The sequence below is a fragment of the Asparagus officinalis genome, chromosome 5, assembly GCF_001876935.1.
Source record: "Asparagus officinalis chromosome 5, Aspof.V1, whole genome shotgun sequence".
Classification (NCBI taxonomy): domain Eukaryota; kingdom Viridiplantae; phylum Streptophyta; class Magnoliopsida; order Asparagales; family Asparagaceae; genus Asparagus; species Asparagus officinalis.
This window is the reverse complement of record NC_033798.1, coordinates 8,932,263-8,943,518: the sequence shown is the minus strand read 5'-3', so window position 1 is coordinate 8,943,518 and position 11,256 is coordinate 8,932,263. Positions and strand designations below refer to the sequence as shown.

The 11,256-nt window shown below is 32.2% G+C and overlaps 1 protein-coding gene across 4 annotated transcripts; it reads right to left on the bottom strand.

Moving 5' to 3' along the window:
• Nucleotides 1,754–5,709, bottom strand: LOC109842869 (probable serine/threonine-protein kinase PBL7). Of its 4 annotated transcripts, XM_020411779.1 has the most exons (6): nt 5,544–5,709; nt 4,530–4,759; nt 3,995–4,184; nt 3,308–3,699; nt 3,141–3,212; nt 2,077–2,204 (listed from the first exon to the last, which is right to left on the bottom strand). In XM_020411779.1, exons 1-5 carry the CDS (start codon nt 5,617–5,619, stop codon nt 3,189–3,191), a joined length of 912 nt encoding a protein of 303 aa, XP_020267368.1. In that variant the 5' UTR covers nt 5,620–5,709; the 3' UTR covers nt 2,077–2,204; nt 3,141–3,188. The 4 variants fall into 4 exon arrangements, with proteins under 4 accessions (XP_020267365.1, XP_020267367.1, XP_020267366.1 ...); XM_020411776.1 differs by lacking the exon at nt 3,141–3,212 and having other exon boundaries at nt 1,754–2,204; XM_020411778.1 differs by lacking the exons at nt 3,141–3,212; nt 5,544–5,709 and adding an exon at nt 5,129–5,216 and having other exon boundaries at nt 1,754–2,204.

The window sequence follows — 11,256 nt, the reverse complement described above, 5'->3', positions numbered from 1 at the left end:
AAACCTGCTCTAAATCATGCATACTCAACGCATTAATCATATTTTATTCTGGTAAAACAATAGGGTACAAAACAAATATCGGTATCCGCAGATGTGTATCCATATACTTCTCATACGAACATGGATACCCAAATATCTATATCTAATAAGATACGGACACATATACAATAAGGGATGAGATATCTGAGTACTTGTTGATCATACAATAATAATTGTTTTGACCACTAGATTGATGGATGTGAGATTAATTTTGATGATCTAAAGATCTAATCTTAGCTTTTATCACAACGTATCATCTTTTTCTCATATCCGATTTGTATCATTATACGTTTTCTCTTATTTTATCCATATTCATATTCAATTTTGACGGTTACGGATGATTTTCCTTACCAAGACAATATTTGTATCCGTCTCTGTATCCATAATTAGTAAGCAAGTACGAATATTGTAAGCATCGTATACAACTAGTATCGGACTATTTGCATCCGTAGACATTAGTGATCTTTGTGTTATGTGAAGAGCTCATATGTTACAGAAAAATATCCCTTGTACTACGATAAATAAGTCATTTATTACCTCGTAAACTTTTCTATCGGGTACTCGCATCATCGACATTCAGATGTCATTAGTCTTTTGCCCTCAGTTTAGAGGACAATTCAGTCTTGTTTTGATTAAACTAAGAGTCTATTTAATAAACTCCTCCAAACTGAAAAGCTAGGATTGACCCTAGCTCGGTTTTGAAGTAAACTGGTTCTTTTCTTAAGCCAAGAGAGGGTGAATCAAGAAAGAACCTATTTAAGGGGCGTTTGTTTGCAAAAGAGGCTTGGTGAAAGCCTGACGAAAACCACTGTTTTTGTCAGCTTTCAGCCCAAAACGCCTCTTAAAGATGCGTTTTAGGCTGAAAGCTCAGGAAAACAGTAGTTTTTGTCAGGCTTTCACCAAGCCTCTTTTGCAACCAAACGGACCCTAAGCTTTGGGCTTAGAAAAAAGAAATAGCCCAGAGTTGGCCCAGTTTTTGCCAATAAAGAACTTATCCAAAAAACATGGCCTATTTCAAGGATTTGTTAAACATTATCATCATGTGGTTCTCATATTATGTCTCAAACTAGCATCAGAAATAATGCAGCACAAAGTTTAGGGGACATAAGTGCTAATAAAATAGTTTATGATTACGAAGTATAAATGGTTTATGATTACACAATTCACTTTCAATTATTTTGGGGAGAAGTGAAAGCTGAGAAGCCGCTTGATTACATGAAAAAACTTAAAAGAAGCATTTAAAAAAAAAGGTTTAGAAAAGAGAATACATCCTACTTGAAGAGCATCGCAACTAATCATCAGTAGGGTTATCAGGATTGTTGCGTTGAGAGGAAGTAAGTGCTGCGATCACATCAGCTATAAAGGGAGGCAGTTACCCCCTCAAATCATGCATATTTAAAAAACTACCCCAAACCATCAACTTCGGAAAAAGAAAATAGAAACACCACCAAAATCAACAATCATCAACTTTGTTGGTAACGAAAAAGTAAAAGTTTGACTATTTACTTATACATTGCAGTTACAAATTAACACATCAAAGTTGATGATTTGGGGGTATTTTTTTCCCCATAGCTGATGATGTTGGAGTAGCTTTGCAAGTATTGCGATTTAGGGGCAGTTTTTCAAATACGCATGTTTAAGGGGTTTATATATAGAGAAAACCCTAAAATATATATGCATGTGCAGTCAGATGAACTAAGAACCAGACTTCGCCTGTCTGAAAATGAAATTTTGGCAGGAATCTAATTTGATACCCAATACTAAAAATTTGTGAAACAACCATTAAGTCCACCATAAAGACATCATACACTTCTACACACCACATTCATTTCATTTCTTTCCCCAAAAACCATAGCAATAGAAAAAAAAATGCGATAAATATAGGACCCAAAACCACATGTACAAGAACCAAAAATGGCAAACTTTCCTAAGACTAACCTTTTTTTTTCCCTTCATCAAGAGTTATCAGGATTGTAGTTTTGAGAGGCGAGGTAAGTGAGGGCTGTGACCACATCAGCTATAAGAGGACGCAATGAGGGCTGCTCGTGAACGCACATTGCAGCAACGGCAAGCGCTTGGTATAAGCCTCTTGAAGGGTATCGACCTTCAAGGGCTGGATCGGCCATTTGAGGGAACTTTCTTCTGTCTTTGAAAAGAGGGCGAGCCTGAAATCAAAAATGAATATCGTTGAGGCGGATTCAGAATGCTGTAGAAAAACAATGGTTAAGTGCCAGCTACATCAACTGTACAACTAGGTAGAGCTATTTATAGGAATCAAAGTCAGACTGGCCCCTAACGTTTATCTGACATTTCTTAATTGTTAAACCCTTGGTTCTCCGCCCTAAACATAGCCAAAAATACTATTCTGTCAAGGGTAAAGTGGGAATATTTCTGGAAGAGGAACTACCATGGAGGCTAAATTGATTGGGAACAACTATGGCTCAATGGGTTAAAATATTAGTTAAGGACTAATTAAAAAATTATCGATAGAGGCTGATCTGACTTTGAGCTCCTGCTTATACCCTCAACTATTCATCAGCACTTACTCCCGCTGAACTTCAGATGGTGGTAACTTTTGGCCCAAGTTTACAGATATATTCAATCTTTTTTAGTTAAAAATCAGGGGCAAAAAGGTATTTATCGTCGCATGCGGTTCCCACGGGACATCCCAACCTAATGGAAGAAATATGAGGTGTGAGGTTCAAGGGTATAAGTGCTAATAAAATAATTAGGGGTGTAAACGGTTACATCCCCTTAGTACAAGGAATGTATTTGCAGTTAACCCTAAAAGGAAATTATTTTCTGCATAGAAGTTTTCTCCCTCGGCCAAAAGGACAGATAATCATCTTGGGAACAATAATTGCCAATGACAAGCCCTAGTTGAAAATCCCAAGCGCAAACAATAACATAGTATCTTGGAGTAACAATCTTAGATTTTATTAGCATACTAGTATGATTAGCTTTTCATTGTGATCTTTATTACTTGTATGGTTGTATATGATATATAAAGGTGGATACAGGTGAAGTTGATTGCACGAGCCAACGATAATTAAAATAAACAAATGAGGGTAAAAAGGGTGGGAAAGGAAGTGAATAAGGACCTGCAATTTGTCTTTCTCTTCATGGGAACGTCAAGACTGCATACTTTGCTAGGTAAGGTTCAGAAATGTAAACTTCAAGCAAGAATTGAACCTTATTTTTAAAGAGCATCCTTTACGATATGAGGATAATCTAATTAGAAAACCGCATAATTAAGCAAAATTCTTACCCATGCAACTAAATTTTGCTCTCCGCCAGATCTTGAATTATCAATGGCCTTTCTTCCAGTAATAATCTCCAAAAGAACAACCCCAAAACTATAGACATCTGATTTTAGTGTCAATTGCCCGGTCATAGCATATTCAGGTGCACAATATCCATAAGTACCCATCACTCGAGTGGAAACATGAGTGTTATCACCAACAGGACCGAGCTTTGCCAATCCGAAGTCAGACAACTTTGGATGAAACCCCTCTCCAAGCAAAATGTTGGAGCATTTCAAATCACGATATATAACTGGTGGGTTCGCTTTGTCGTGCAAATATTCTAATCCTTTAGCTGCACCAGCAGCTATTTTCATTCTTGTGTTCCAGTCAAGTCGTCTCCTATCTGCAGCAAGATCTGCCATAACCAACACAATCAGATGAATAAAACTTTGGTGTTTCACAAAACCCCCGAAGTTTGGGGGTTACAACCCCCTCCCTCCCCTGAAACTTTATAGATCATAGAAAATTCCCCTGAACTTGTCTAACTTAAGTAACTCCATGACCGACAACATCTACATTTAAGTTGTTATGTGCTCTGCATGTGATAACTTTAGATACAAAACTTCAAATAAATTTAGTAACACTGAACAATTACTTAAAAAAGACTATTGCATGTGGATGTTGTGCTAAGTAATTAAATTATAACATACCATGGAGATGATCTTCCAATGATCCTAATGGCATGTATTCATAAACCAAGAGCCTTTGATCTCCATCGGCACAATAACCAATTAGGTTAACAAGGTTAGGATGGTGAAGTAGACTCAACATCAAAACTTCAACCAGGAATTCCCGGTTTCCTTGCAACCCATTACGATCAAGCTGCTTAATAGCCACTATCTACAGACAAAAGCACAACAAACAATGAATAATTCATGTCATGGTCATAACATAACATAATGAGCTACGTAACATCTTGCACATATTACAAGTCTCTAGCTTTTAAAAAAAAATCTCTGAAATTGAGAATGCAATATAACAAGCCTTTTCCTTGAAATGTTGAATTTAAGGAAAAAGAAACCTATCAAATATATGTACCCACTGATGGACTTAAAAGAAATGACTAGAAATTACTATTGGGTTCAAAGAAACTGAAATTTGTGAACCATATTCATGATTTAATTGGTCATTAAACGCAAAAGTATTAACCAAAGCCACAAACATTGACAAGACTCGCCAAATTACCTGGTTGACACTCTCCAATTTGCCCTTATAAACTCGGCCAAATCCTCCCTCTCCCACGAGGCAATTGGCTCTGAAATTTTGAGTTGCTGTAGCCAATTCACGAAAAGTAAAAGTCTGGGCAGAAATGTGTGTAGACCGTCTATTTAAATTTTCCTTTGTGATCTCTTTCTTAGGATCTATTGAATTCTGCTTCTTTAAATCCGATGCTGGGGCTGGCTTCAGCTTTTCTGCTAACCAAAATAAGACAGATTTCAAATAAAAAAAACAAACAATAAGACACAACATCAAATAAAGTGATGTATAGTTATACATTTTTAGCTCCCTCATAAGAAATAACCAACACTTAGCTAGCAAAATAGAACCGACGAACATGAATTCGAAAGGATATAATAATAATAATACATTCTAATTAGCTCTCTCAAAGAAATAATACATTCTTAGCTTGCAAAATGAATCAAGGAACATTACAATGCTCATTATTATGAAAATAGAATAGAACTCTGAATAACATACCCTCTTAGATCCCACGAATTACTTATTTAGAAGTCCTGAATTCAGTAGTACATGTAAGTGATGAACAAATCATAAAATTATTTTACCATATATCACCATAACATCTGGTTTCCCTTTGATTGAGCTATTGCAAATGCATAATGCCCATCTGACACTCATTTAAAAAGAAAAACAAAATAAATTAAAACCCCAAAGAAGTAACCTTTAGTTGAAAATGAAAGTTCTGATGCTAAGACTAACAAAATTGCGGCTCAACCCGCATCAAAGTCCCAACTTTATTCACGTTTCACGTCCTAAACAGCCTAAAGCAATCTCAATCAAACGCAAACAAGCAATGAACGACACGCATCCAGATCAAGCAATTACTGCAACAAGATCAAAACTTTCATCTCAAATCCGTTTCCATACGGTCAAAACTAAATGACCCACAAGAGACAATCACCAATTGAATCGATTTAAAGATCACCCATATGAAAAAAGGAGCAATAAACATCAAAATACCTTGAGATAGAGCGATCTGATCCTTCTTTTTGGCGTTTTTGTTGGGATCTTTATTAGCACAACGGAAACAGCCCATCTCTCCTTCTGATGAGAAGAAGTGAGAGAGAGAGATGGGACAAGAGGAGAGTGAAACAGAAACGAGAGAGAAAGGAGAGAACTAGTATGAGACTAGAAAAGGAGAGAAAAGAAAAGAAAAAAGAAAAAAAAAACAAAATAAAGGACAAAAATGGTACCAAATACAATACACGGTTTTGGTTTGATACAACGGACTACAAGGACACGTGTTCTACGGCCATATATATACGGGTCGGATTACTCCAAGTATAAACCCGAGTTCAGTTGACTAGCGTGTTTGTTTTCACGGCTTATTTTCTCTTTGACACCCAAAGTTCACTCATTTGTTCACTTTGATATTCTAAAGTATTCCTAAGGGTGTGTTTGACAAAACCATCAAAACTGGGCCAGAATTTTGAGATAAACTAGTTTTTTTCATTTAAATAAGGGAGGGGTGGTTTTAAAAAAAAATCAGTTTTAAACCTATTTTTCAGCTTAAACAAAAGTGGGTCAGAACCGACCTAGTTTTTGCTAGAGGTGGTTCTCCAGCTATATTTTAATTTTCAATTTTTTTAATAAACTCCCAGTAATTTTCAATATCAAATGACCCCATCAAGAACTTTAAAAAATCACTCAACAACTGCAATAACATTCATATAAATAAGGAAAGTCTTTGGATTAAGTGGATTCATGGCTCATACTTAAGCAATAATGATGTCTGGCATGTCAAAGCAAAAAGTAGTGATTCATGGATGTGGAAAAGCATCTTGAAAGTAAGAGATAAAGCATTGAGAACTTATGGTGGAGTTGAGAATCTGAAGAATCTTATTCAAAATTGTGACAGGAACTCAAAAATACAGCTCTCAAAGCTGTATTCTGCTATTTCCCCTACTGTATCAGCTGTTTCATGGCACAAAACAGTTTGGGATAATTCTAACATGCCCAAACATTCTTTTATCAGCTGGCTTGCAGTTCAAGACCGATTACTCACACAAGATAGACTGTTTAAGAGGAATATTGTGAGTGTTAATTCCTGTTGCTGGTGTTCGGGTTCAGAGAGCAGAGATCATCTTTTTTTCGATTGCTTCTACTCAAGGGATGTTTGGTGCATGGTGATGAATTGGTTACAATTTAGATGGCAATCTACCAGCTGGAATCAGATTATCAACTGGTATTGTCATCGTTTGAGGGGAAATGGCTTTAAACAAAAAGTTAAGAAAATGGCTCTCACCTCTACAATCTATTACATTTGGTGCCAAAGGAACTTCAGGATCTTCAGACAAGAAGATAAGCCAGCATCTCAATTGTTTAAAGAGATTAAATTCAACCTACTAACAGTCATCCTCAATGGTCCTCATTCGGATGAAGATAAGAAGTGGATGTGCACACTGTAAATTCTAGTAAACAGTGGTATTTGTTTGTAATCTCAGTCTCTCTGAGAACTTGTTGTGCATAACATTCTTCATTTGGAAATGAATAAAGTTTCATTAACCAAAAAAAAAAAAACTTTCAAAAACACGCTAAACCCACCCAATTCCCCCAAAAAAAATCACCAAATCACAATAAACTCTTAATAAATTTGGAATTGCAAAACATTTCCAATAAAGTTTACATTTTACAAATATCCCCTATATAGAACTAGAAAACAACATAAAAAATCATATTGTAGGACAATTTAATCAAAAGAAAAAAATGATTAGGGTTTGTGACCTAAAGCTAACCGAGCAAGAGGAAAATGAACCACAAAAAATGAGAATTTCTATTTTTAGGGTTAAAACTATAAAAAGTTCATATATTATTTTCTCTTTAATAATTTAAGGAGTATTTTGGTCTTTTTAACTCACATGGGTGGCATGTGCCATGTCAAATGTAATGATATTAACTTTGGGGGTTTTCTACAAAAGCTATTGTGGGCTCAATGTGATTTTAGAAGTTATAAGGGGTTTAGTGTGATTTTGAAAGTTGTTAAAGGTTTAGTGTGGTTTTTTTTAAGTTTTTGGGGGATTTAGTGTGATGTTAAAAGTTATTGGGAGTTTACTACAAAATGCTAAAAGTAAAAAATAAAGTAGGGGACCAATTTCATTACGAAGCCCAGCACAAGGATCAAATTGAGAAAAAATAAAGTATAGTGACCAATTTAACTATGAAGCCCTAGCATAAGGACTAATTTGGCCTTTTAGCCTATTTTTAAATATTTTTATACCCGAAGGTACTGTTTGGCAAAGGGTAAGTAAGGAGTTAAGAAGACTTAACCCCTTCTTAACCCGACAAACACAAAAAATCTATATAAGCGTTAAAGTGAGTTAATCCTCCATAATTTGTCAAACATAAAAAATATAGAAGGGTTAAACTAACCCTTCTAGAAGGATTAAAATGAGTTAACCCCTCAAAATGATGGGTTTACTAATACTCCTATTTAGAAGGATTAAGAGTTAATCATTCTAATTATAAAGAAAATAATCAAAATCCTTGTTATTCCCAAACACTACAAATGATCATAATGGTTAAAATAAAACTTTTATAACGGGTTAATAATTTAGTCTTTCAGATTATCCAATGGACTAACTATGTTAATATTTCTCCTTAATCTCTCTTCCTTAACCCTTTGCCAAACGGGACCAGAGGTTTTAATTCTACTAGTTTTTACACACGTGCAATGCACGTGATTTAATACCATGATTAAGTATTTTTGGCAGTTTGTGCTCATTTTTTTCTTTAAACTTTTACATCCCGATTATTCCCAATTTAAATTTTCATGTTGATATTTGAATTGACAAAAAACAAATATAATTTAAAAATAATTTAAATTTTCATATTATTTTTGACCGATATGAAACTAAGCTTTATTTGAGAAAGTATAACATTGCAAAGTGAAAAATATTAAAATAGTGTTATACAAGGAAGGTGAATATTTAAAACCAATATAACAAAATGATTGATTTAAAGTATGTTAAAACGATGCAAAAGAGATTATGATGTTTATTCCTAATCATTGATAGACTTCATAAAAAATATAAATTAAAGATTAATGCTAACTCTAGTATACTTTTATATGATAAAAACATCAACATAAGAATATAAAAGTACTGAAAAAAATTCATGAAACTCTCTTTTAAAGATTCCTAATTTCACTCAAAATAATTAAACTATTCTATAAAATATTCATAAAATATTGTTTTTATTTCTTCTATTTTATTTTTTATTGAGTTAAGATCAATCCTTCTTCAGGTTTATCATTTATTATTTCTCGGACAATTCTAGAGTATTGTCTTCATCATCTACATCAATTGTGACATCAGGCTAATTTTGTATTTTTTATGCTATTATCTTTCCTAGGCTCGTTAATTTTTTATCATCTCATTTAACTTTACAAAGAAGTCAAATGTACTTATGATGTTCAACACAAACTGCTCAAAATATAGACTTTGATTTTTTTTCTATTTCAATGAGAATAAATATTAATTTCATATATATAAAATTCTTTGTGTTCCTAATTTATTACTTAAATAAATTAGAAGCTATCTCTTTATTTTCCTCTAAAATGAATTCTTCTGATGTGCATCCAATAAGAATTTCTGTTATTTCAATAATATTACCTTTGCTCTATCCCTGTCATTTTCCATAAAGATCTAAACTAAATACCTGCATTATTCATTACCAATTTCTCTTAGATTATAATATTAATATTTAATTTGAAGAACACAGTATGGAATTTATGAATACTTACTAATTTTTCTTATGTCTTCCATGGAGATTTTTTCTTTGATTAGGATAAAGTTATTAAATTATTTTTTAATGTAACTCATTCAGTGCTTCATTAATAGATATGTCTTATGTTAATGCCAATTCAAGTGATTCATTGACGTTTTCTGAATTTTAGATTTATTTCCATCACTTTCCCATTTGCAATGGAAATAACTCAATTCTTTTAAAGTTATCTCTAAATATTCTAATAGTTTCTCCATATGTAATTCCTTGTATTCTTTTACCCTATAAATATTATTAACGTCAAAGATTAAAGTTTCTAAATTAAAATCAATTAATGCTAAGGTATAATATTATAGTGTTTTATCATTTCTATGGATTTAAACATCTATCAATTAATGTTACGAATGTATTTTGGCTACCCCAACTTATTACTAAAATTATATGAAATTACTTTAATTTATATAGTGCCGATAATTTTTAATCTATAATATTTATATATATATATATGAAAAATACCAAACAATTACACTTTTCTTTGCCAAGTTTTAAAATTTTAGCCCATTTTTGTGGTTTTGAACTTTAAGGGTGTGATTTATAATTTTTAAAATTTTGAAAGAATTTTTAAAAAAAATTACTTTTAAGTTTGGTAGTTGTAAATTCTATGTTATATGTGTTGGTGGTAATTTTTTAAATGTTAGTATATTTCTTGTAACTCTAAAATTTTGAGGGTGCCTTTTGTAATTATTAAAACTATAGATTAATTTTAAAAAATATTAAATTTCAGTGGTCTACCAATCGACAAATTTGATGTGTGCTAGTTAACAATTTTGAAAATTTAGAGTTTTTTTTACGATTTTTAAATTTTGAAGGAGTTTTTTAAAAATTTTGAGGTCAATTTTGGCAAATTTTAATTTTTAGGTGTCTAAGAGTAATATCTTGAATTCATCTTATTTTATTTACAAATTTTAGAATTTTAGGGTGGCTTTTTATAATTTGAACTTTTGAAGGTGTTTCTATAATTTTTGAGATATTGAGGGTGTTAATTAAAAAATTTAAATTTAAATGTTAAAAATTTTAGGTGTATCATGGTAATCTCTTGAATTCATCTGTGTTGTCTGTAAGTTTTAAAATTTTAGAATTTTAATGTGCTTGTCTGTAATTTAAACTTTTGAGGGTGTTTCTATAATTTTTGAGACATTGAGGTGTTAACTGTAAATTTTAAATTCTTTACAAACTGATGTTAATTTTTTAATTTTATGTTTTTTTATTTTAAGTTTTAAGACATTTGGATGAGTTTTATAATTTTAAACTTTTCAGGGTCTTTTTTGCAATTTTAAAACTTTATATGATTTTTTTGCAATACTTCAGGTATTATAATATGTTATCTACTTGTAATTTCTTTATCTTAACAAACTAATATCATTTTTATGTTTTATATATTTTATTAATATTAGTTTTTTTAAATTGTTAAGCTAAACATGGTTCACATAGGATTAGGATAAGATATGATTATGGTTAGGATATATTGAGATATAAATAAAATATTTAAAATAGTGAAGAGTAATATTGACCATTGAAAATTAGAATTTGATTATAGATAAGGTAGTTCAAACTATAAAGGGGTATATTTGTGTGACGCCCCTGGGTTCACACAAGGCTGCAGTCCGAGATAAAACCAAGAATGTCAAACCTTCCATGCACCACACCGTGCAATAACATGTTTCACCATCACAATTCTATCATTCTAGTGGGTCAATAATAGGTGTAGGTACAAAAGCAAGTAAGAGATACTACAAGAGATAGCTGATGAAACGATAGAGGTAAAATAGTATTTCATCATCCAACATACAGGAATATAAAGTCAAAGTCCTCGTTGTATAAGAAAATACAGTTATCACTATATATATATATATAAACAATTACTCTATCAATAAACAATAGGTCTTAGTAC